We start from the raw sequence: 26,733 nt of genomic DNA on the forward strand, positions 1-26,733 counted from the left end.
GTGGTGGAGCTTGCACCCTTCAGCCATTGACCTTCCCCAAACACCCTGCTTGCTGTTACTCAAACACTGATTCATGACCATCCAGCATCACCAGGATTGCATCATTTTCTGTCGTTTCCCCGTGGGCACAATTTGTTCTTGGCCAGCTGCTGCACGATGATACCTACTGTGCCTAGATACAACTGGCCTTGAGACACAAGGCAAAGGCACGAGTTAAACAATCACCCCCTGAAAACTGGGTATGCGGGGACCTCTCCAGCCTCGATACCTCCACTGGCAGAGGGACAAAACAGGGAAGCCACAGGAGGCGGCTCGCTTATAGGATTGGAGGTTGCCATTTTGGTCCGCAGGGAGAGAACCAAAAGGTCAACCAAGAAACTGAAGGCGAAGCAAATGCATTAGGTAAGTCCCGTTGAGAGGCATCACTAGTGCAACCTCTTTGTCTGCGATGCTTTGACTGAACTGCTGGTCCGCAAAGCAAATTAAAAGGGGGGGAAAAATCCTCCAACATCTGATTAACAGCTTAGGCAGAGAGCAGGCACCGCAGGCAGGGATCGCCTCCGCACATACCTCGGACACGATGGTGGAGAGATAGACGTCGGTGCTGAACGTCCAGCCGTCCAGGCACTTCTCCGTCCCCACCTCGGACAGGTTCACGTCCAGCCCCGGCCGCAGCCCCCTGGCGGAGAAGTTGCGCAGCAGGTCGAGCCGGTAGCGCCGGCACTTGCTCGCCACCTCCACCCCCTGCACCAGCTCCCGGGGGATGCTGGCGTTCCGCCACCAGGCGCTCAGGTTGGCGTCGGCCGGCACCGTGCAGCGGTGCTCGGGCGAGGCGGCCAGGAAGACGACGGACATGCCGTTGAAGCCGTTGGGCACGATGCTGGCGCTGAGCAGGAAGAAGACGAGCCGCTGGAAGGGCCCCCACTGGCCCAGGAAGGCGGTCACCTCGTCGTAGTCCCGCATGCTGTGCGCGAGCGAGCAGGCTGGCCGGCGGCTCGCGCCGTGCCCCGGATCCCTGGCCCCGCCCACCCCTTTCTTGGCGCTTGCGGCAGGGGGCGGGGCCAGGGCAGCCGCCGCCGCCGTCGCTCCGGCTCAGCGGGGCGGGGAGACGATGCTGGCTGCCGGCGGGGGGGGGGGGCAGGCAGCCTGGCACCGCTTCCATTCTTATCATAAAGACAATGCAGCCCGCAGGGACTGGAAGTGCTTGTGTTACGGAATCACAAGGCTTTCTCGAGAGCAGGGGCTGGGAAGCAAAAAAAACAACAAAACCCCAAAAATCAACAAAGTGTTTCATTACATGTATTTATTTATTTATTTTACATTGTTTGGGGTTTGTGGCATTTGCTTTGTTTTCGTGCAACTAAAATGAAACCTGAATTTCTCCCCTCCCCCATCCTCTTTAAAAAGGCGACAACACAATCTGCTGGCTGAGGGGGTGCTCCTCCCCTCCCCACCCCATGCACAACCAATCACCAAAAAAACACTAGGACAGGGGGAGGGGTAAGGGTACCAATCCTCAAAACAATAAAATAAAGAAATATGAAACAATCATAATAGTAAAACCATACTAATAAAAAATTTCAAAACAGCTGATAAATAGCATAACAACCAATAATTAAAATCATTAAAAAAAATCTTTTCAGGGCCAGGAGAGGTGGGGAGGAGTTGCGTGCAGGTATTTAACACATTTTCTTCTCTTAAATCTTAATCTGTTTCAAACTTGGCCTGGTTGGAGCACTCATTGGCTCATTTGCGTATTGACCTTGGAAATCTGATCAAGCATGGTCACTGTTAATTTTTAGTGCAATATCCTGGGCAGGGTATACTCATTAAGCTATGCATTGCGAGGGATATGGCAAATTATCCAACTAACTTTAACCAGGGCACAGTGGGATATACCTGTATATATATGTAAACTAGCTGGCTTAGCCAGGATATTCAGTGGTGAGACCGTGCGGCTGAATAGACCTAGATAAGTTTAAAATTAGCCAGATAAGATAATCAGTTACATTTAGACTGAATACCAAAACTGGCCATTTAGACAGATAATTTTAATGTATCCATTTAAATGGCTTTAGAATATCTGCCTTGGTCCGTCTAACACTGAATGTGCCTGGTTACAATAAGTCTGGTAACTTTAGGACAGCATTTTCTCCGAGAGCAGTGACCCAGGTACTGCTTAATATCAGTACTTACCTCCAGAATGACCCCTGGCCTGCCTTTTTCAATTCACCTAAAGTGTACCTAGCTAATGATTTACTCTGTTAAAATTTTGCAGTTCAGCAGGGTATTAAATTTAGAACGCAGAGTTTAACTCCCAGAGACTTATTTTTTTTTTTATGGCTGATAGTTTTTGGCTGGAGCACATATGGCAATATTTTCACTCTATGAACTTTTGGAACCAGAATCTATTTTTCAGTAAGTCGTTTACAAGCCAGCCTTGATTCACTGGGCTGAGTTTCCAGTTGCTATGGGAGCCTCAAATTAAGGAAACTATTTTTATGTGCCATCAGAATTATAATCCTGACTGGTCCATTAAAGAAACAGAACTGAATTCAATGGTGTAACATTTGTTTCATATAGTGTAGGTCTGAAGTGAACAGAGCAAGTTACAAAAAATATCTAATTGCACTGCAGTCCTTTACTCATTATGCAAGCTATACAGTATGCATTTTATAATGGAATTTAAGGAGCACTCTCATATTTCTGGTGTCTCCTTTTCTTCCAGTTCAGATTATAATCTTTTAACAAAAAGTAAAAGATTCTTTACCATAGTACCTACAATAAAGGCTGACTTAATAAAGTCTACTACCACAATAGCACATTAATTTCTACTGCAGCCTATTCACTAACAGATGGCAAGGGTTATTAACCTGTTAATCTATTAATCATTCATTGCATTTCTGTATTGACTCATCTGGGAGGCTACACTATGATTACATCACACCAATGTTATATGATCTTTACTGGCTCTACCTAAAACACCATATACAGTATAGAATGACATTACATGTACATTCATTACTGAAATTTGACTCATTTCCATGGGCAAAATGTCATGTTAAAAATTTACAACCCAAGACAACAGTTTAGATCTTGTCAGTGTGGATATTCCCAAGATAACGCATCCCTCCTCCATTACTGCAGCAGAATGGTGGAACATTCTTCCAGAAATCAACTGATTTCTTAAAAATAATTGATGACCTTATTGAAAACATTTTTATTCAAACAGGAATTTGAGTATTTTAAATATATTCAGAATAGTTCTGAGCTAAGTTTCATTGTATTTTATTCTTACTTTTAGATGTTAAGTATCTTTGGGAATGGTTTTAGATTTTTATTTTAAATGTGGACAAGTTTTTATTAATTGTATGCCATTGTTTTTTGTTTGATTATGAATGTTTAAGAAAATAAATGCCATACTGTGTCAGAGCAAGGGTCCATCAAGCCCAGGATCCTGTTTCCAACAATGGTCAATCCAAGTCACAAGTACCAAAACATTAGACAGACCACATGCTACTATTGCTTATTAATTACTGTTAGAGCAGTTCCTCTATGAACTTATCCAAACTTTTTTTAAACCCAGTTACACTAACTGCATAACCACATCCTCTGGCAATGAATTCCAGAGCTTAACTATGTGCTGAGTGAAAAATAATTTTCTTCACATTGTTTTAAATGAGCTACTTGCTAACTTCATGGGAGTGCCCCCTGGTCCTTCTATTATCTGAGAGACAGGCTAATACAGTACAGTGTGCTCTGGTGGAGCACACTGTTAGCCCAGATTTGGATGCGTGTTTTCGATGCGCTAGCTTTACCCCTTATACAGTAAGGGGTAATAGTGTGTCGAAAACATGCATCCAACCCCTCGAAACTAATAGCGCCCGCAACATACAAATGCACATTGATGGGCCTATTAGTTATTCCCGTATGATACAGAAAGTAAAATGTGCAACCAAGCCATACAGTTTACTTTCAGAAATTAACGCCTGCTCAAAGGCTGGCGTTAATTTCTGCCAGCGCCGGGGAAGTGTACAGAAAAGCAGAAAAAACTGCTTTTCTGTACCCCCTCTGACTTAATATCATAGCGATATTAAGTCGGAGGCCCCAAAAGTAAAAAAAAAAAGTAAAAATCAGCCTTCGGCCCGCAGGTCAGAAGATGGACGCTCACTTTTGCCGGTGTCCGTTTTCCGAACCCGTGGCTGTCAGGGGGTTTGAGAACCGACACCAGCAAAATTGAGCGTCGGCTGTCAAACCCACTGACAGCCACCGCTCCTTTTACCATGGGCCCTAATTTGCATAGGCCACCCTCCTGAATCGCACGCCCAGGAGAGTGGCCTGTGCGCTCGTCCACACATTTTTCTGTATCAGCCTGAGAGTAAATAACCAATTTACATTAAGTTGTTCAAGTTCTTTCATGATTTTGAAGACTCTCATATCCCCCCCACAGTCATCTCTTCTCCAAACTGAACAGCCCTAACTTAAGAGCTTCAGCAGTTAGGCAATAAATAAATACATACAATGTGCTGTGTGCAATAACTGGACTGTTAAAATAAAAATTTAAAAAAATCATTCAGAAATATTTATATGCAAAGCCAAAGGAGGCAAAATTTCTAGTTACCATTTCACCAATGGCACCTAGAAATGAGATGAGACATTGCCAGTAACATTTAATTTACAAAGGATGGATACAATTCACATCCTTTTCATGATAACACAAGTAGGATGAAGAGAGAGTTTGAGAGATATTGAATACATGACCCTGTTGCTGTGGGAGGGTTGTGAGGGGGGAGGGAAGGGGACCATATTTGATTGAATTTAAGGTAAAGCCCAAGTGCTCCAGCAAAAAGGCACTCAGGCTGTTTTATATAAAACTCTAGAAGAGAGAAAATAGGAAAAGTAATACGTTCAGGGATTGAAGATTCAAAATACAAGACACTGTGTGTTTGAAATGTATTTTTATTAATGGTGATAACTGTTGTGCACATAACAAAGGTCTTTCTTTTTCATTGTATAACTGTTATAGCACTACTGATCCCTGGTGAAGGAGACCCCTCTGCCTTGTAAATGCAATGGTTGATCCACTATCAGCCTGCTTAGAGCAGCATACCATGGGGTCTTCGCACTCGCTGTGATGGCACTAGGCCCTCATATAGCTACTCCTTCCTGAGCTTCATTACATGGCCTATTAACGGCCAAGCTGAGAAAAATGCATAAAGCAACATTTCCCTTGCCCACTCCTGTATCAGGACATTCATAGTCTTTTTGTTGGCTGAAGAACCTTCTTGCCTTTGTGTTCTAGTGAGTTTCTGTTAGATCCATCTAAGGTTCACCCCATTTTTTTTTTTAATTTTCTGCTTGCATACCCAATGGCCTAGCACCTTGGCCTTCAAATTTTGGCTAACAAAAATCTGTTTTCCCATTCTCCTGACCTGCAATGTGAAGTGCAGAAAACTGTAGACACCTCAATCTTTTAAAAAAGGGCATCTGTTGTCTTAATATCCAATCTAGAAACTCTAGTGATATTCCCCTCTGTGACATTCAGGGAGTTTGCAGACCAACAAAACACTTATTTTCAGGTGATTTTTTAAATTATGCATGCAAATATAAGCACACTAATCATAGCAATTTGCATAAGAACATAAGATATGCCATACTGGACAGACCAAGGGTCCATCAAGGCCAGTGTCCTGTCTCCAACAGTGGCCAAACCAGGTCACAAGCACTTGGCAAGTAACCAAACATTAAAAGGAGCCCAAGCTACTAATGCCGGCAACAAGCAGTGGCTATTCCCTAATGATTAATACTTTACGGATTTCTCCTAATATGGGCAAAAACCTACTGACAAATCAAAAGCATATGATATAGCAATTTTCAAAAGCCTACTTCCATGGATAAAGTACTTTTAAAGCTCAGAATTAAATGCTTTTGAGCATCAGGCCCACTAGCATTAAACACTTTTCTTTGTGACTCCAACCAAAGCCAAAAACATGAAAATGCAATTCTGAAATTAAAAGGAGTGCCACATCAGATTGCTGACCCCATATTTTTAAATGGAGATTCAGTATTATACTCTATTTTAATGTATTGCTGTGATAGGTCTAGCAAATTCAGATACATATGAACCACAGAATTGGTCTGTAAGGGCTGAACCCTTTTATTTATTTTATATATTTTGGAATTTCAAAGTATAATGATTAACATCCTTGCTCTTTCTTTTGAAATGGAGCAGGACACAACAGTACTGGCTTAATTAATTTTAGTATTGCCAGTATAGCAATTGTCTTTGTTGGTGATATACATGGAAGAAAAGAACATGAATGTGGTGGGGAAACCAATTCTAGGGCAAAGCCAAGACCTACTAATCTCAGGTAATGTGGATCCATTTTTTGTAAAAATGTTTGTTGTAGGTTTTCTGGCACGCTCTGTAAACTTTTATACTCAGGAAGTCTCTGTGGTTTTGATTCATCTTGACTCAAGACTAGTCTTTCAAGTATCTCACTAAATTCTCTCTTTGCAAGAACCAGTAACTCAACATCTGAGTCCTAGAAGTCTTCTAGCTCCTACTGGGGTAGTGATCTAGAAGAACTAAAAAATTCATGAACCTCAACAAAATGATAGGCAGCAGTGGATTCAAACTGTGCCATCTGTTCTCCAACAAAAGCTGCAGATTTCCACTGAATAGAGCTCTTTCTACCCTACTAGTGCAGATGCCATCCACATAAAAAGTTAATGAAAGAAAAAGTGAAGCATAATTCCTTACATGCAGCACCTCTTTCGACAAGGATAGATGATTTCCTGCTCAGTGGTAAGAAACTGGCAGCAACCTGGGTTTGTTTGTTTTTTTAAACAGACCTTACTTTACCTGTGGGGAAGTTCCATTCTGAAACTAGTTTAATCTCCAGTTCTGCATAGAGTGGAACAGATATGGATGCCTGCTGTGTCCCTCTCAGAACTGAATCACAGTTGGCAGAATTTTTCATACCTAAATTTCAACTCAGTGAAACTGATGGATTATTGAGACCTTCTATTTATTGCTCAGAATTCTTTTTTTTTTTTTTTTCCTTTAAAGAGTGAAAGGCTTTGTTTAGGATTCTTAAGGATCTGGGGGAGAAAAACTTCCAGAGGCAGGACTGCTGGCAATAATTACTTGGAGAGCTAAACAGCAGAAGAGTCTTGTTTGTAATCCTATGCGGCGGTGCCGAGCCCGTAACTGCTCGAGAGCTCTCAAGCTGGTAGCCTTCCAAACACAAGGGGAGAAAGCCTTAGCTGCTCTCTCTGGGAATGTGTCAGCCCTTGGAGAGTTAATGCTATGTGGCTGTGCGGAGCCTGTAACTGCTCGAGCGCTCTCAAGCTGGTAGCCTTCCAAACACAAGGGGAGAAAGCCTTAGCTGCTCTCTCTGGGAATGTGTCAGCCCTTGGAGAGTTAATGCTATGTGGCTGTGCGGAGCCTGTAACTGCTCGAGCGCTCTCAAGCTGGTAGCCTTCCAAACACAAGGGGAGAAAGCCTTAGCTGCTCTCTCTGGGAATGTGTCAGCCCTTGGAGAGTTAATGCTATGTGGCTGTGCGGAGCCTGTAACTGCTCGAGAGCTCTCAAGCTGGTAGCCTTCCAAACACAAGGGGAGAAAGCCTTAGCTGCTCTCTCTGGGAATGTGTCAGCCCTTGGAGAGTTAATGCTATGTGGCTGTGCGGAGCCTGTAACTGCTCGAGCGCTCTCAAGCTGGTAGCCTTCCAAACACAAGGGGAGAAAGCCTTAGCTGCTCTCTCTGGGAATGTGTCAGCCCTTGGAGAGTTAATGCTATGTGGCTGTGCGGAGCCTGTAACTGCTCGAGAGCTCTCAAGCTGGTAGCCTTCCAAACACAAGGGGAGAAAGCCTTAGCTGCTCTCTCTGGGAATGTGTCAGCCCTTGGAGAGTTAATGCTATGTGGCTGTGCGGAGCCTGTAACTGCTCGAGCGCTCTCAAGCTGGTAGCCTTCCAAACACAACGGAAGAAACCAGCATTTGCTGCTCTCTCTGAGAATGTCTCAGTTTAAAATATACTTATGCACTGAATTCAAGCTAGTAAGACACCAGATTGTAAGCTTACTCTGATGTACTCTGCTTTATCATCGAGTTTGCAAGCTGAACACTATTACCCAAAATTTAAAAGCCCGATGCCTGTAAAAAATTGGTGGATGTGTGCGCCGAGCACATTTTAAAAACGGCCCAGCCACATGTTTATCTCCCACTACACACAGAAGTGCTGGGTTCAATCGGAGGGGCAGCGACCATTAGGCTCTGTCCCAAGGAAGCACACGCTGGGAGCCGGCCTCTATTCAGATAAAGTTCCTAAATATTTAAAAAAAAAAAAAGAGGGAAAAGGGAGGCAGAGTAGGAAAGGGTACAGGAACTGGGAAAGGCCTACTCGCATTGTATTTTTTTTTAAATTCCCCCTTGCGCGTATTAAGACGACACCTGCCTGCATATGCGCACGCCAATATTAAAAATCGTCCGTGCACATGGACGCCTATGTGCGTTTTTGAAAAATCGACCCATGTGCTGTCCGATGCTGCTGCCTTCTAGAGATCACAGCGAGCACAGCACTCTGACATATGAACTGGCACATAGCAATCCTCAGAAAATCATATCCAGTACAAACTGAAAGTATCTTTTTCCTTTTTATCATAGCTTCTATGACTTACCTTAACCAGCTGAAAGCTCTGCCTTGAAAAAGGTTAAAGGCAATTTGAATAATAAGAGAGTGTGTTATCTTCTCTTGTCAGCTGTCTTTTATTGCTCAACCTATTACCACATTCCAGGGATGGGAGCTGGGATGGAAGCCCGCTTTCAGTTCTGACAAGAGGTGGTGAGCTTTCAAACCCTCACTGCAAGTCTTATCAATTGCAGGAGCTTGGCCTCCACAAACATTTCAGCTCCGAGAGGAAACATAAGATCCCTTTTTTTGAAAAGGGCCTGCTCACACTACACATGTAGTGCTCTCCCAGAGAAAAATCCCATCAGATGGTTAGTGATCTGCTTTGCTCTCCTGGCTTGCATTACTGCAGAGAACAATCCACAGGAGCTTGGCCCATTAAGATAAATTTGACTCAAAACAAATTTAAGGGCTGTATCACAACCATGACATAATCATAAAAATTCTCTTCCATTAAAAAACCAGGTCAAGGTTTGTCCACATCCGTCCATCCAATAGCTGGAGGCAGAGAACACTGGCTACATCTGGTTCCATGCATGACATACATCCAGGTGATGTCATCAAAAAAAGAAAAAACAACAACAACTCTGCCTCCAATTGCTGGATGAGGGGACTAAACCCACAGGTTTTGACTGGTGGAGCAGGGCAAGGAAAGATGTTTAAACTAAAAATTTGTTAGTGAAGCAGCATCACTAACCAGCACTACAGCGAATTGCAAGGGTAGGTACCACGGCTTCTGTGACCTCTTGATTCTCAGCAAGTGCATCCAGGACCAATAGACTATGACCGGAGGCAAGAGCAGCAGCTCCTGAAGGAAATGCTCCCTGTGCTTGAGCTCTAGCACTATAATGTACTCTTTGCCCAACAGGCAAGAGAAAAAGTATAAGATGGGAAATGAAAGATAAAGGAGAAGGTTACGAGGAGGGGAAGAGAAAGCAAGTCGAGGCACTAAGGAGCCTACATCACCATGGGGAAGAAAAGTTAGGTCTCGATACAAAAGCAGGATGAAAGGAGCACAGAGCTGAGATGGGTCAGCTGCTGCAGCAGGTAGGGAGGAATAGAGGAGAAGAAAACATGAGGTGGGGTGAGGAAGAAAAATATAGGAAAGGGATACAAATGACAGTGCTAGAAATTCCTGGTTTTGCACCACTGCCATCAATAATTTTTTTCTGTGGGTCTTTTTTTTTTCCTCAGACACGACTTTATCATTAGGCAAGATGAGGTGACTGCCACAGATGGCAAAATGTGGGGAGGTGGCCAAAAGTACCACCCCCAAAAGCAGCCACCTCACCTTGCCATAGACATGATTACTAAAGTGTCCCACGGCTGACAAGAGGCCCAAAGGTGGTGTGGGTTACGCTGGAGTAGCCAAGAATTTAGAAACTGCCAGGAGTACAAAAGGATCACACTCCAATGGCTCCATGCAAACTATTTACAAGCAAAACCAAAGTACAGTGTAGAGGTCACTTAGCTCAGCAGTCTCAACAAATATATGCAGTTCTTGTTTAGGCTGGCTTCCTGCCTTCTCTCTGGGGCCTGCCTTCTTATCCAAGGCTGCAGGAATCCTCTCTGGCCCAGCATCCTTTGCTGGCTTGGCTCTTACGGAGATCCAGGCCAGATAGCTGTAGCCAGACTATTAAGATGTCCTGAGGGAATTTCTTATATATTCCCTCACATGGTGGACCCCAACCCTTTGTGGCTTGAAGGCCACAGCCTGAAGAGCAATAAGACCCAAATACAGGCCCAGCCATGGTGGACTACACCCCATTGTGGCTTGCAGAATGGCAGAGTCCCTATCTTGCCATAGCCTGAAGAGTGGCACGGCTGCAGCTAACCCCATCCCACTGTGGCCCAAAGAGAGGACATGGCCAAAGGGAGGCCCAGCCAGTGGTGGATCCTATCCCAGCACAGTTTGAAGAATGGCAGGGGCACAGTTGACCTCATTCTACCATGGCCTAAAGCAAAGCCTGGCTATAGCAGATACCATCCCACTGCAGCTTGGGGCCTCAGTGGACCCCATGTCACTACAGCCCAGCCATGGAGGACTCCAACTCGCTTTAGCCCAAAAAGCAGCAGAACCATGGCAGACCTCATCGCACTGTGGCCCAAAGAGAGGTCTAGCTGTAGTAGGCCCCATCCAACTGTGGCCCAATGGGGGCCACAGCAAATCCTAACCAGCTATGGCTTGAAGAAAAGCCTGGTGGAGCTGCAGCAGATCCCATCCTGCTCTGGTTCAAGAGGAGATGGGGGGAAGGCCCTGAGGGTGTGTGTGTAAATGTAAGAGTCTTTGTGCCTGTTGTGACACGTGTGACTATCACATTTTATATTTCAGACACACGTATGCAGTCACCTCTAAGATAGACAATCTTGCTACTGCTACCAAAGTCTAATCCAGAAGGAAAAGGCATTAGAAGCAGTGCTGCTGCTAAGGTCAAAGAGTAAGTGGGATGCAGGATCTGAAATCAGAAGAGGACGTTATGAAGCTTCCTCAGTGTAGATTTATAGCTCTATGTCCTAAACACTATTTATCATTATCAACAACCTTAAGAAAGCTGAGTACAAAGGTGAAAATCCTCATCTTGATATGTAAATTATTTTACACCCAGTATAAATTAATCTTTGGACAAAACCATCCTACTATGATTTCAAGATTTAAATGTTTTAACTACTTGTAGTCAGTGTGTCCCATCTCAGTAATCATGTGTGTCCAGAAAGTTTGAGATTTCTTCTCTGTACAAAGCCAAGATCATTTGTGCTAGTCTTTCTCTGTTATCACCTGCTACTAATACTATTTAGCACAGGAACATCACATGCTCTCTCTCAGCCAATGTGCTGCCAATATTTTATAAAGGGCTGCTTGCTTGAAAATGATCCTGAATCAGAAAGAAATGAGAGATCTGTTGTCCCAAAGTTTCTCCCTTTTATTTCACTATATTGTGCAGAATGAGCCTAGGATAATCTGGGGTGAAAATATCATGGGTGATGAGGCTAACCCCAGGGAGGGGGAGAGAGAGGGAAGGCAGGCAGTTAAAACAACATTTTACAGTAAATAACAGTTGTAACATTGGGGAACAGTAACTAATCAGTTGCATTAAAGGAGAACCAGCAAAGCAAACAACTAAAGCTCAATGGCTCGCTCACTGTTTCATTGAAGGGTTTGTTTGAGCAGAATATGATTTTATCTGGAGTCATTTAGCCCTTTTAACAAGTAGAATCAGACAAAGCCGAAGAGGGATTCATAGCATATAGGTCATGTTAGATATTTTAATAAAAGGATTTATTTTATTATTTAGATTTTTATATGCCGCTTTTTCAGCACTTCAAAGCAGATTACATTCAGGTACTGTAGTATTTCCCTATCACCGGAGGGCTCACAATCTAAGTTCGTACCTGAGGCAATGGATGGTATAGAGATAAATGGATAAAAGTAGTGAGGTTGAAAAGTTAGTCCATTTCCATGCATTAAAATAAAGATCAGTAAACAACAAATAGATAAAAAAAAAAAAAAGGTTCACCTTAATTGGACTAACAAGCTAAGGAAAAGGATCTTCCAAAGGAGACCACACAGGACTATATTTGGGCCTCAGATTAGATTTTATTTCAGCATATTTTATGTCCCAGAAGATAGAAACCTACAGCGCTGGGCTAGTCACACAGACTCCAACCTAGGCTCCTATCATGCTTGAAAACTCCAACCTCTTAAAAATGTGTCCTTGGCGCTAGGGGTACAAACTTGATTCTAAACTCTTACTCACATTTCTAGAATCACACAAAAGTGGTTTTTTTCCCCTTAGAGTCATCATTTGCATCCAATATTTGTACCTCATGATCTCATTAATGCATGCTTTTATTATATCAGATGGATTATTGCAATTCTCTGTTTATGAGTCTTCTAGTTAAAACTCTTAAAGCTACTTCAAAATACCACCACCAAGGTGATCTTTGGTTAACAAAAATGTGACCCTATGACTCCGGTCTTAGAGTCATTGCATTGGCTACCAGTTTTGTCCTGTTAATTTAACTTTGTGACCTTCAGTCTGGAATCCTGGCATTTAATTCCTTATTCCCCAGCACCAACCCTGGACTCCTCCCAGAAAGGCTCTCTTTAGCTTCCCCTTCCATTCACAGTAGAAAGGAGAGGAAGGGCGGATTGTGAAATAAGAGCACACGCGGAAGCATCTTAAGACAAAACAGGAGAGTTATTTTGAGCAATCTGGATCACACAGCATAACAGCTTCTTGGGTTTAACTGCAAATGTGCTGGAAATTTCATGCAGGAAGTGATCGGGCAACTAGAGTCAGTCGCTGCATGCTTTATCTAATCGCATGTCTGCAAACCATGTAATAGCAGCAGTTTGAACAGTCACACCAATTAGGAGTTTGAGAAATGGAAGGTGCTTAATATGAAGGATTTCTGCTTGTCTTACAGTATGATTGTGGGTACTATGGTAAGCTGCCCGTGGCCCAGTTGTCTAAAAACAAAGTCTGAAGCAATAATTGCATCATAGTAGTAGAAACTGTCAGTTTTCTTCTTCACTGCATACATCCAAAAATAGTTGCCCAGTTCTAAAAGCACAGCTTTTCCTCTAGTTTGACAGAATACAGTTATGTGACCAGTGCATTACACCTGACCATGTTCTCCCCGGTGCTGCGCAGACAGTAGGGTTTGAGGGATGGAGGTGAGGAAGGCAGGTGGGCTATGAATTTAGAAACCCTGTGATCCTCCCAAACTAGGGATGAGGCACTGTTGGTCCTACAGCTGCCTATCACCACAATCCTGGATTGTACAAAACAATTTCACTCTGTTGCTTTATTTTAGGTTCTTAAATATTACGTAATAATTTTTTTTGGCTTATATTGATTTAGATTTATGACGTATAAAACTAAAGATTTTGCATTTTGTATTTTATTGCTATAAACCAGATTGGGTGATCCATTGCTGGGCAAGAGAGGTGGTATATAAACCTCACCTTATTTATAAAAAAAAAAACTTATTCAACTAAAAAAAAAAACACACCTTACGTGCACAATTTTTAGTGTATTTCCATGTGTTAAGACTGTGAGATTAGTAACTGGTGTTCTTGTCTACTGGATAAGCAAGTGCCTTTCTTTTGCTTTCATCATGTCACCATTTGATTACCCCAAAATTCAACCCAGTCTGCTCACTGTAGCACTACATTTTCTAAAATAATTTGTCTGAGAAATCCTCCCCAGCATGACTATTCCAAAAAAAAAAAAAACATGGCTCTTTCACAAAGTCTACATTGACATCCAAACTTATCATCATCCTAACACCCAACAGAATTTCCAACCTAATCCACAAAATAACTCGTCTCCAACCAGCAAACAAACCATCCTCACTCAAAAATGATTCTCTTCTGGACTATAAATGATTAATCTTTTGTTTAATATGCATCCTGTTATACCTTTTTTTCACAATTGTTAAGAGAATGACAATTTGAATCTTGTAAACCGTTGTGATGGCTTCACCGAATGACGGTATAAAAAAACTCAAATAAATACATATATGTAGTGGGGTAAACACAGAACTGGGCCGATCCTCTTGGCTGAATCTGGATTCAGTTAGCAACCCTAATTCTTGCTTGGTAGGTATATGAGAACGTGTCTAGCGTGAGAAACAGCAAAGAGTTATCACATATATATGCCACCCTCCTCCAGAAAACAGATCCAGAGCAGCTTACAATAAAAATACACAATCTAATACAACAAATCATTAATATTCCCTGACCAACCCCCCTCTCTCACAAAGGGTAAGAAAACCAAAACTAAACCAACTTAACCCACTCCAGCCACACAAAATACCAAGTTTACATCCCAGTCCCTCACAAAAGAGATGGGAAAGGGGCAACCCCTTTGGTTTGTGCCTCCACAGAGCCCACTCTGCTACTTCACCACTGGCTGGAGATGGAAGAGGTAGTGGCCGCAAGCTGTCCCCTGGACCTTCTTCACAGGAACACTGGTTGCCTGGTGGTCTCAAGAGGAAGGAGATACTGACTCTTCCTCTCCAGGAGGCAAAGCCATCACCATCAGTTCTAGACCACCAGAGACAGTCAGGTTTCCTGTGAGACCTTAGGGGCTGATAAAACACTTATGGCTTCTCTTCCACCTCCAGGCAATGAAGGAAGAGAGCTCAGGATGACTGGAGCAGGGACTCTCTTCTGTGCATCTGTACAACACTGCATACATCTAGTAAAGCTATAACTATGCTAAGCAGCAGTAAGAAGAGAAAGCCCAAAGCTCCTGAAAATGATGCTGGTCTTATCCCAGCAGGTGGTTCTACTTATCTGGTACAGTCTGGGGCAAGATGCAGCAGATCTCAAGCCTACTTTCCAGAATGCAAGCAGGTATGATCCGCACATATGCATGGATACGAACTCTCACCTCTCCCTACCCTTGTCGGAATCCTCCTGTCCCTACGACATACTCTGAAAATTTGGAAATCAGACTAAAGGAAAAAAATATATAGAACGTACAATTTCTAGAAAGAAAGTTAGCCAATGTTTCTTCTTCTTTCAGGTAAAGAGATTTTCAAAACTCTTCTACAAGATAAACCCACATGGTAAAGAAGTCAGCGGCTTCCCAGGCTGCAGAGAACCTTGGTTCCAGGTACAAGACTACACCTCCTGTGCTTTATACTATCTTTTGGGATATATAAATGAGTACGGAAAGGAAAGAGCAGAAGCAGAAAAGAAATGAAAACAATGTTTCTTTTAAATAAGAAACCAGATGTATTTATTAATAGCTTCATTCAAACAAGTCTAGCAAACAGATGGCAGCTTGCCACATCAACGTTATATAAAAATCAGTTACATTCAAAGATACTGAGAAACCCATGTTTGGAGATTCATTTTCTCCTTTGTTTGAATTTATATCAGAAGTCCAAAGGCAACTTTCCCATCCTGCAGCTGTGGCAAAAAGCTTGGGACTTTTTTTTCTCTCTCTCTTTTTAAAGTCATCCTTACGATGAAACCTAACCAAACGTTTTCTCAGACAAATGCAGCCAGATGGTATGCACAGCACTACCAAGCAGCACTATTCAACACGTGTTGTGTTTCAAAATTGGTTTGTTTTGAAGTGAGGACAAAGAATGGCAAATATCACAGCTTGGCCACTAGTACCCTGGTTTCCTCCCTTCAAGGACAACTCAATCCTGAATGAACTGTGCTACGAGGATCAGGTAAGTAAAGGGGATAGGAAATCTGAAAACTACAATGGGATCTTCCCCCTTCATTGTTACTTAGCAATATTACGTGCATGCAGTTAATTTAATCAGGAAATGGTTTAGCTAAGTATAATTTGTTTCCTACAAGAAGCTTTTTTTTTTACATTTTCATAAATCTTTACACTAAAAATTACACTGAATTTACCCTCATTACATCAACATAACCCCTGCCTCAAACCCTTACTCTAAGATCAACATATTTATATACTCATATTCTGAATGCCACAAATATTTTTACTGTGCTGAGAAACATTTTTTCAACCCATCTTATGAAACATTTGTATATGGAAGGCAATATATCAATTGTTAAAATTACAGTACTTTTCTTTAAATAAATACACTAACATTCACTCTCTCCACATTCTTAGGAACCAAGTATATAGGTATGCAATAGACATTTGCTTATGGTTTATACTGTATAAACAACTATCTAATAGATCCACTGTGACCACCACATTGAGTAGAAAGATTTTATATGGACAAATATGTAAATATTCGATAGTTCTTAAGAGGGAGATCCAGAGTTAGAGTTGTCACCTTGTCTAGGTCAACTAAACAGGCTAATCCAGTCCTAGTTTTGTTCTCTGCATGCAGGGATTTGTAGCGCTGAGTTTTATGTTTATTTATTTTTAACAGAAAACGATGGGAAAATCAAAACTACAAAATCATAGCATGCAATGGGGCAAAACCAGGACCGGATCAGCCTGTTTGGCTTAGGTCAGGTGATAACCCTAGGTCTGAGAAGGTGGCATCTCTGCCCCCCCCCCCCCCCCCATTAAATACAATCGAGAAAATGAATATTTAAGAGGAAGAAAGTATAATGGACAATTTTTTTTGTAGACATCACCCTCTTAATGAGGATGGAGGGAACCATGGTAAATACAAAGGGTCACAGTAGCACATAATTAGGGAAACCTGCACCAGTAACTTAGTAATTGCTCTATAAAGTATTCCATACATTTTTACCTTGTTTTCTGTATATCCCTTTATTTGCATTCCCTGCCTAAGTGGTCACCTGCTGTACAACCTCCAATGCTCAGAGGAACACGGATGTTCCGTGTGTTGAAACACTGGGATATTATGTAGTAACATTTGTTAGTAACCTCCACAGAAAGTTGCCAAAATTCTAATGCATAAAACAAGTTTCAGAAAGTTATTTTTGTACATCACTGTCCCACATGTCCAGCTCATGAGAAAGTGACCCAGTGATTCAACAGCCAATATGCAACCTGATATTTCAGATCAAAACACATAACTTACAATGTAGAACACAAAACCAAAAATTCCCAGCAACCATTTTGCTTTTTGCATTGGTACACTGCTTTTAAAGTCTTCTATCAACGATTAACAGATGGCTCAATCTTGAATGACTGCGCATTTTCTGGTGTATGTAATATCAAAGATTCTCTCTCTGGTAAGAAAGATAAACAGGCAGAGTCTCCAAGGAGCTGGGGGCCAGTGCCATATGGCACTTAAGATCCATGTTTCAACTTAGTTTGGGTGCCTGTCTGAGTGACACGAAAAATGCTGACCTTGGCAAAAGCTTCATGTTCAGCCACATGAAGACTATAGAAAGGTAACGGAAACAGGCCAAATTAAAAAAGAAGAAAATAGATGCAAACAGAGCCTAAAGTCAAATGTTAGCGCCTTCTCCCCAGGCTAAGGATTTTTACACAGTAAGAAAACCTCACTCAGTGGATGCTCATTTAAAGGCAGAGAGTAGGAACCCACCTTACTGGTCACACTGATAAAATTATACTGCGCTATCTGGACGTGCAGATACAAGTGCACATAGTCAGCAATAATACAGCATTAGCTAAGAGATGCTTTAATTGGCCACAAATGGAATGTTGTGGGCTTCATGATAATTTGTATTACCATTACTAGACGTGCAAATGAACATTATATCTAAACAGACTGTGTATTACTGGCCACATTATAATACGTCTCAATAAGGTGCAACTAGTGTGCCACTGATTCATGGTAACTTTAAAGTTTTTCATGAACTGCTGCTGAGCATTCACATACCAAAATAGAAAATTGGTAAACCATGTAAAAATAAAAAAATAAACCCACCTCAAAATATCAGTGTAATTATGGAAAAAACTGCTCTTAAATAAAATTTAGAAAGGAAGCGATAGTTACATATGTTCACTAATTCCTAATAGCTTCTTCACTTGGATCTAACATATGGGACCGGATTGTGCATTTTTATTTCACTTCTAGTTCCATCAACTCATCCGGCAGTCATCGTAAGTGCAATCAATGCAGTGAATGCTGTAATACAATTGAAGGAGAGATTTGGCTAGATCCAGTTATAGGCCACCAGGTGAAGAGAAAATGTATCACTGATTGTGATTCTAATGATGTGGTTTACATTATAATGTGCCCCTGTCCTAAAGCATATGTGGGATGCACCAGACGTTCAGTGAAGTTTCAACTTATTCAACATCGTTCTCAATTAAACACCAACTATGATGGCCCTGATAGTTTCACATTGCATTGAAAATAGTTATACATTCAGTCAGTTTCGATGGATAGTAATTGAAAAAATTGATCATATTATCTGCGGAGGTAATTACCCCATGCAACTGACTTATTGTGAGCAATATTGGATTTTACTTTACAGACTGTTTTCAGTAAGAGCTTAAATGAGGAACTGGATTGGTTATCGTTGTTGTGATGTTTCCTCCATTGGTTAGAGAATAGCCACTGCCATTAGCAATGGTAACATGGAATAGACTTAGTTTTTGGGTACTTGCCAGGTACTTATGGCTTGGATTGGTCACTGTTGGAAACAGGATGCTGGGCTTGATGGACCCTTGGTCTGACCCAGTATGGCATTTTCTTATGTTCTTATGCTTTTGGGTCACATGGTGGTACATTTAAACTGATGCGTTTACCCCGCCATTTTGACACAAACTGCTATATGAGCCCGTCTCAGGAATTATTTTCATTTATGATCCCTTGACGAAGGACCAGATCTGAAACTTGGCCAAGTACTGTTGGAGTTTAAATATTTCTTTAAATCATTTTAAAGGCTAACGTCAATTTTTTGGAAGTATTTTGAGTTGTATACAGCGTGTAGAAAAGATTTGGACTGTCTTTGGAGGGATGATTCAGCAAGCAGCTAATTAATGTACTGCAATTGAAGCTTTATATAGCATGTATTTTAAATGCAAAAAAAATTCTCAAAAAAAATTGTGGTACTGCAATTTTTAAATCAAGGGTGGCTGGTGGTTAGTTAATGATTATTTTCCATCATTAGGTAACCTGGGTAGTACTGGAATTAGCAAACATTTGAAACTACCACCGCTTACCTTTCTATATTTTAAGAGCATTCTTTTCCACAATTACACAGACATTTTGAGCTGAACATTTACAGACAAACAGAAAAATAAGGCTCTAGTCCCGTGGTTCTCAAACTGGGGACCCCACTGGATTATTCATGAGTCTCTCCTTTGAGATGCTGCCAGCTCTACCCTGGGGGAAAAATACTGCCATTCACCGTTAAGCAGGAATTGGAGGAATGTAGGCTCTGCAATACAGGTTAGAGGAGAAGCAATGACCCTAGGGAGGTGAAACAGTAAAGAGGAATGAGGAAAGACTAAAAAGGAGGGGGGGAAGAGGAGAGTGAAAACAGAAAAGGGATTTAGTTTTGAGAGGAAGGTGGCGGTCACTTTTTTCATACGTCAGTTGCCAAAAATTATGATGTAGGTCCTAGTGCTCTTTGCCACTAGTTGGTGGCAGCAACAAGGCTAATAGGAAGAGATTTAAAAAAAAAAAAAAAAAAAGTAATTATTTTTAGCCTACCTTTCCAAGGATGCTCAAGGCATTTTACAGCATTATAAGAATTCAGGTACAATGCTTGCAATCTACACAGGTACCAAGGCAACGGAGATAAAGTGACTTGCCCAAGGTTAGAGGCAGAGTGGGATCTGAATCCTAGTTTCCCTGATTCTTGCCCCACAGCTTTAAGCACTAAGCCACTCCAACACTTCTTCAGACTCTGCAACAGCCTTGAAGCTTTTTACCTCAATAGTGGCATCTACTTGCAAGTAAAGGAAACTGGTGCCCACCGAATAACTTTTGATTTTACTACATGTACCAGAAAATGCTGTGTGTGTACAAGATTAGAGGAACATCTCTCTGTAATCGTTAAGCAATACAATTTGAACAAGCAAAAAAACTATATAGGTACAATTCTTCACTGATATATTTATATATTTTAGATAACATTTTTGTGGAGGTGTTAAAGTACAGAAAGCTGCAAAGATTAAGGTGGTTGAACCACTGGCTATAGTATTTCACAAATCTATCCTGATGAACAATTTATTTTTACTTCTACAGGCTGAAACAGTTTTTTCAAAAACTTATTTTCTGCAAACTGAATTGGCACATGTGTGAAACATGTGGTTACCATGTGTCAACAGTCCAAGCAAGGGCCTGACACCCACATCCGATCACATGACAATGATGGCACCAAGCAGGAGGTTGAAAACTAAAGGCCATTATTAACTGCTATACCGTGCAGCTTCTAGTGCTAACAGGGTATCAGTGTTCTAACTAGTTACATTTTTATTCTTTAACTGATCGGAAATTGATTGGTAACAGAGTCAAAGACTGATCAATCAGGTATTTAAATTTCATCCCTAATCAATTCATGAATGGCTGAATTCAGTCAGACAGCTGACTGGATGAGCCCTGGTGTGAGGTATAAACAAGCTGGCAGCTCTGGAAATTGACCCTCTCTGCTTCTTTATAAACTGAGGTCCGTATTTTAAAATGCTGCAGGCAAATAAGTTATCTGGCTAACTTTCATATTCAGAGGAGCACTGCCATTGTCATACACTCTGCTAAATATTGTCAGATAAAATCCTAGTAAGCCAAAGTTATTCAGCTAACTTTAGGGCTGCTCTCCAGCACAACTAAAGTTAGCCAGAGAACACTGAATATCACTGTCATCCCCTGGCTCTGAAATGCCAGCAGAATGTTTGTGAATTAGCTGGATAGTTCAGAACCGCTCAATGCAGTAGGAAATTTAAAATCCACAGTTAGCCCAGCTAACTCCTAAACTTAACCGGGAAAACCGTTTTAAATAAGGACCTTTCTTTATTTTACTAAGCGCATGTGCTGCTGAATGAGTTCCACGCTTTCTACCTGGCTGTGCTGTACACTCGGAACCAGTACCCTGAACTGATAAGTTATGCTCCCTCTCTGGCCATATTCACCCACCTAAAAAACACCTCTCTGAGGATGCTTTTAATTTTGCACCCTGGCTCTCCTTGATCACAGCAGCCTCAATTATAATCATGTTTATACATTTCCTGAAGCCTCATTTGCATGTCTTTACTAGATTGCAAGCTCCACAGAATGGGGATGGTATCTTCTGTATTTTGCTACAGAATGCTTTGTATGTCTAGTAGTGCTATATATATATATTTTAAGTAAATAGTAACCAAAGAAAAATAAAACAAACCAATTTTGGAGTGGAAGTTGCTTTCAGGAACTTTAACCCCCTGCACTAGTGTCTGCACTGTACATGGTAAAATGCAAATGGTTAAGTTACAGACAGGAGTGTATGTACTGCATGAACCCAGCAAATAAGGGCCAGGTCGAAGTTAAGTAACCTGCAAGGAGCTGCAGTTACTACCCTTAACAGAAGGCATGGGGGTAACCTGCATGAAGCAGCAGTTACTACCTGTATCAGAAGGCATGGGGTGGCAGTTACTACCTTGAACAACTTGCTGGGCAAATTGGATGGACCATTTGTGTCTATCTGCCATCATTACTATGTTACTATGTAAGTGCTATTCTGGTGGAAGCCTATCCTGAAGAAGTTTATTGCATTTGAGAATCAGCATTACATTTTTAAATATATGTAAAAAAAAACAAACCAAAAAAAACCCCCCAGCTTCAGCCAAATTTAGTCATCTTGCACCAGTTAGAAAGATAAAACTAGAAAGGAAAGATTGCTGTTAAAAGAAGCAGACTTCCATGAGAAAGCATCAGCATTAAAGGGGTTCAGCAGTTTTCTCGAGTACGACTACATGGATTAACTAGCACCTTACATGAGGAGTAGAATCTTTGACTTTACAATCGTATTACTGCACAAACATGCAAGCAGTTACTTCTGGAGCAGAGGTGACCAGAACACTGCACATCAGTTTCTGGAGTGGAGAGGGGAAAAAAAAAAACAGGTAACACTTGTTAGTACTCAGCTACTGTTGCTTGACCAAGGGCTGATGCAATAAAGTGCGCCCAGCTTACTGCACAAGTTTACATGTGATTGGACATGTGTTCTGGATGCGCTAGACTAGCATCCAATGCAATAAGGAGATTAGTGCATCCAAAACACATGCCCAAACTAATGTGTAGTCCATAGCAGCCATCACATGTAAATTGCATATAGATGAGGCTATTAGCTATTACTCACCCAATGCAGAAAATCGCTGGGTGCCCAATGTACACTTTAGGGATGTGAATCGTGTCCTCGATCGTCTTAACGATCGATTTCGGCTGGGAGGGGGAGGGAATCGTATTGTTGCCGTTTGGGGGGGTAAAATATCGTGAAAAATCGTGAAAAATCGTTAAAAAATCGAAAAATCGAAAAACCGGCACATTAAAACCCCCTAAAACCCACCCCCGACCCTTTAAATTAAATCCCCCACCCCCAAATAACTTAAATAACCTGCGGGTCCAGCGGCGGTCCGGAACGGCAGCGGTCCGGAACGGGCTCCTGCTCCTGCATCTTGTCGTCTTCGGCCGGCGCCATTTTCCAAAATGGCGCCGAAAAATGGCGGCGGCCATAGACGAAAAAGATTGGACGGCAGGAGGTCCTTCCGGACCCCCGCTGGACTTTTGGCAAGTCTCGTGGGGGTCAGGAGGCCCCCCACAAGCTGGCCAAAAGTTCCTGGAGGTCCAGCGGGGGTCAGGGAGCGATTTCCCGCCGCGAATCGTTTTCGTACGGAAAATGGCGCCGGCAGGAGATCGACTGCAGGAGGTCGTTCAGCGAGGCGCCGGAACCCTCGCTGAACGACCTCCTGCAGTCGATCTCCTGCCGGCGCCATTTTCCGTACGAAAACGATTCGCGGCGGGAAATCGCTCCCTGACCCCCGCTGGACCTCCAGGAACTTTTGGCCAGCTTGTGGGGGGCCTCCTGACCCCCACGAGACTTGCCAAAAGTCCAGCGGGGGTCCGGAAGGACCTCCTGCCGTCCAATCTTTTTCGTCTATGGCCGCCGCCATTTTTCGGCGCCATTTTGGAAAATGGCGCCGGCCGAAGACGACAAGATGCAGGAGCAGGAGCCCGTTCCGGACCGCTGCCGTTCCGGACCGCCGCTGGACCCGCAGGTTATTTAAGTTATTTGGGGGGGGTTCGGGAGGGTGGGGGATTTAGTGTGCCGGCTCACGATTCTAACGATTTATAACGATAAATCGTTAGAATCTGTATTGTATTGTGTTCCATAACGGTTTAAGACGATATTAAAATTATCAGACGATAATTTTAATCGTCCTAAAACGATTCACATCCCTAGTACACTTAACGTGGCAAATTTAACACCAACCCCGGAAGTAGCGTAAAGTCAATCCATGAGTCAAGGGCTCATGAGGAATTTTTAAAAAATACATCCTCTCTGATTCCTCCTATCTAGTATCATTGTGACACTTAAATGGTCTGTGTTAAGGTTCACATGTTTTAACATACATTTTACTATGCATTCATAAATGAGATTTGCATACTTATACAGCTTACCACCTCTGCAAAAAATTTTGTATTGTGTCGTGATAGCTAAATAGTGCTAGTTAAAACCGCTATTGCGAGTAATCAATGTAACGTAAAAAGAGCTTTTAAGATACTTACAGGCTGATGCAATACTGACATGCTAAAAATGTGCATCCAAACTGGACACTTTTTTTTTTAATGCGCGCACAATCACCTCTCCTGGGTATTCGATGCAATAGGAAAGTAAGCCACCAGGCTAAAAAGGACATGCTAGGGATAAATTGTGCGTCACTAGCGCGTTCATGGCATCGCTAATTGAGCATCCATTTTCCCAATCTACCAGCCAACAAAACTTTATTTTTTTGTTTTTTACATAACCTTTTGGTTCCTCAGACTTAATATCGCCATAATATTAAGTTGGAGGAACTACAGAAAAGCAATATTTACTACTTTCCTGTTTACTTTTGGGGGTTCCTCAAATTAAATCCAGCTGCAGGGCTGGCGCAAATCTTTGAGAGTAAAAATGTATGCAGGCGCACATTTATTTTTTGCATAAGGAGGTAATAGCTAATAGCCTCAACATGGCATTTACACGTGATTAGCACTATTAGCTATGTGCTGGTTCGGACACGCTGATCCCCTTATTGCATAAGAGATTATGCGCTCGCCTGAGTACACGGTATTTGCACTGGCCTGTTCAATGCTATTTCCAATATAAATGCACTTTAAACCTCTTCAAGAGGTCAACGCACTGAATAGTAAGGCCTCACTTCTCTACAAGCCACACCCAATAGCATCTTACTTTCTTTTTTCTCCAGTGTGCGTGTCTACAACATATTTACAGTCACAGGAAAGCAACAGAAGATTGACAAAATGCTGGGTAGAATTGAGTGAGCAAATGGTTATTTCCACGTTAGCTACATGAAGGCTATGAAAGTATTACAGGAGAAAAAAAAAAAAGCCAATGGCTGTCTGAACACTGCCCTCCCTCAAAGCAGCTAGAAGTATGTACGGTGTTCCCTTCAGCTGCATTATGGAGGAGACAGGTTTAGATCTGGCGGAGAAAGGTAACATGCATATTTGCATGAGAGGCGGGGGGAAGACTTTCTATCCACGCTAAGTTCCAAAGTGAAACCACAGACAAAATTTGAGAACTGGGGCAAAGCCTAAGGGTAAAAAATATTCTGCAGATTTTGTCCCTAAGAGAGACTGACATCTATGTTGCTTCTGCTTTCCACAGCGTGCAAGGTGGCCGTCCTTTATGGAACGTGTGGGGGTGAAAAGACAATTCCATGTGGTGCGATTATCAATGTTTGAACATTTTTGATGATCAGTTCAATCTTGGACTTTGATATTGTTCACCATGTTGGATGCAAGTACCTTGGTGAGTGGATTCCGAATAAAAAATTCTTTGATTAGTGAAGCAATAAAGGAGAAGCTCACAAGCCGTGTTGCACACATTCTCTGGATAAATGCAGATTTCAGTAAAATCAGTTTGGTTCCTTTCATTAGTACCAAGGTCATCAATATTAGAAAGTAATATTTAATTATATATTTCATGATCATTCTTTGAAACCTGAACTTTTTTTTGATTAAAATATACATTTTTAAATATTAAATAAAATTCCAAGCACTAAAAGCTAATGTATTTAATTACTTTAGTATAAAACAATGTATCAAATCTAATTTAAACAATGCAAATATAAATTTGCATGCCACTGAAATATTACAAAAGTGTAAAAGTATATTGAAGCAACTTAGATATTGATTCAGGCTTTATAAAACAAGTAAATCAATGCTTCACATACAGAAAGTATCTCTAGACAAGATTTTGCTAAGGTTAACATCTATCCCCCACTGGTTGGTAGGGCATTTTCTGACTCATACAGCCCCTCTCTTGAAGATAAGCATGGGCCATAAAGGCTTGAACTGGCCCCAGATCTTCAGTGAGACAGATGCCCTAGTAGCCAATGCTCGAGTTTTCAAGGTGCCAATTTTGATTTGTTTGCAGAGTCGCCATGTCGTCTTGAGAGATCTTAGAGGGACATAGGATAAGGGATGAAAGAAAGACCAGGAAGTCTTCCGTTAGTCTGGGACCTGTCTCATCAAGCATTTTCCCCAAGGCCAAATCTGAGCCTCAGCTGAAATAATCAAACACCTTGCCTTGGACACTCTGTTGGCCATCTGTGTACCTTAAGGCCACAGTATAATTTAGCTATTTTGAGGGAACTTTGTTTTTTTTTTGTTTGGTAATATTTATAAATTCCTCTCTCGTCTTAATCCAAACTGCTCTACTGTTTTTGTTTCTTTTAGTTTGACATGTCCTGGACTACAGAGACCAGGCCTGATTTTTATAACAATCTCCTTCACTGGGAGTCACAGTTCATCTCTGCTCCCTCTTTTGAACATCTTTGTACTAAAGTGGATTTTATGAAAATGATCAGTGGAAGGGCAAAAACCCTAATGGGACTTGGCTCTACACTAAAGACCATAGCCAAAGAAGAGAAAAACAGAACATAAAAAAATAAGCATTCTGGCTCACGAATTAAATGAACAGCAAAAAACCTTTTCTTGAGTTGGTTTTTTTGGGTTTTTTTGTGGTCCTAACATTATGTTGTTTTCCAACTGTGGATTAAATTATTTAAAATATTTTGGTAGTACTGCTTTAAGGCCTAGATTTATCAAAATGCGGTAAGTACTGCATGCGATAGCAAAAGGGGCGTGTTTTATGCTAATGTAGTATTTATCGCATTTTGCAATAATTACCTGTGCGAAGAGCTAACCATTTCATATTCTGCCATAAGCGCCAAACCCGATGTATTTCCTGCATTCAACCACTGGGGGACCCGTTTTTCAATGATCCCAGGAGGGGGGGGGGGGGGGGAAGAGAGAGAGAGAGAGAGAGAGAGAGAGAGAGAGAGAGAGAGAGAGAGAGAGGCCATAATAGCATGTCCCATACATAGGTGTAGTTAAAAATCTGCGTTATGGCTGTGCGATACTCTTCGCAGGGAGCCTAACCCAGCCCACTCTCCGCCCCTACTCCTCCCATTTTTGGAATTTGCATCGCACCATAC

The 26,733-nt window shown here is 41.9% G+C and overlaps 2 protein-coding genes and 1 long non-coding RNA gene across 4 annotated transcripts in view; 1 reads left to right on the plus strand and 2 right to left on the minus strand.

Moving 5' to 3' along the window:
- LOC115079581 (solute carrier family 22 member 4-like) overlaps window positions 1-1,027 on the minus strand; it is a 48,699-nt gene extending 47,672 nt beyond the window's left edge. Inside the window, exon 1 of the mRNA XM_029583240.1 lies at window positions 571-1,027. Within this exon, the coding sequence (XP_029439100.1) occupies window positions 571-963 (393 nt within the window). The 5' untranslated portion in view covers window positions 964-1,027. The remainder of the gene's footprint in view (window positions 1-570) is intronic.
- Window positions 167-25,883, plus strand: LOC115079583. Of its 2 annotated transcripts, none has more exons than XR_003853330.1 (4): window positions 167-402; window positions 15,229-15,318; window positions 24,900-25,043; window positions 25,671-25,883. It is a non-coding gene; the product is annotated as an uncharacterized LOC115079583 (long non-coding RNA). The 2 variants fall into 2 exon arrangements; XR_003853331.1 differs by lacking the exon at window positions 167-402 and adding an exon at window positions 14,936-15,056.
- LOC115079582 (solute carrier family 22 member 5-like) overlaps window positions 25,294-26,733 on the minus strand; it is a 50,528-nt gene continuing 49,088 nt past the window's right edge. Inside the window, exon 11 of the transcript XR_003853329.1 lies at window positions 25,294-25,694. The gene's annotated coding sequence lies outside the window, so the exon portion shown is untranslated. The remainder of the gene's footprint in view (window positions 25,695-26,733) is intronic.

This window comes from Rhinatrema bivittatum, chromosome 18 (assembly GCF_901001135.1).
Source record: "Rhinatrema bivittatum chromosome 18, aRhiBiv1.1, whole genome shotgun sequence".
In the NCBI taxonomy this organism is placed as follows: Eukaryota; Metazoa; Chordata; class Amphibia; order Gymnophiona; family Rhinatrematidae; genus Rhinatrema; species Rhinatrema bivittatum.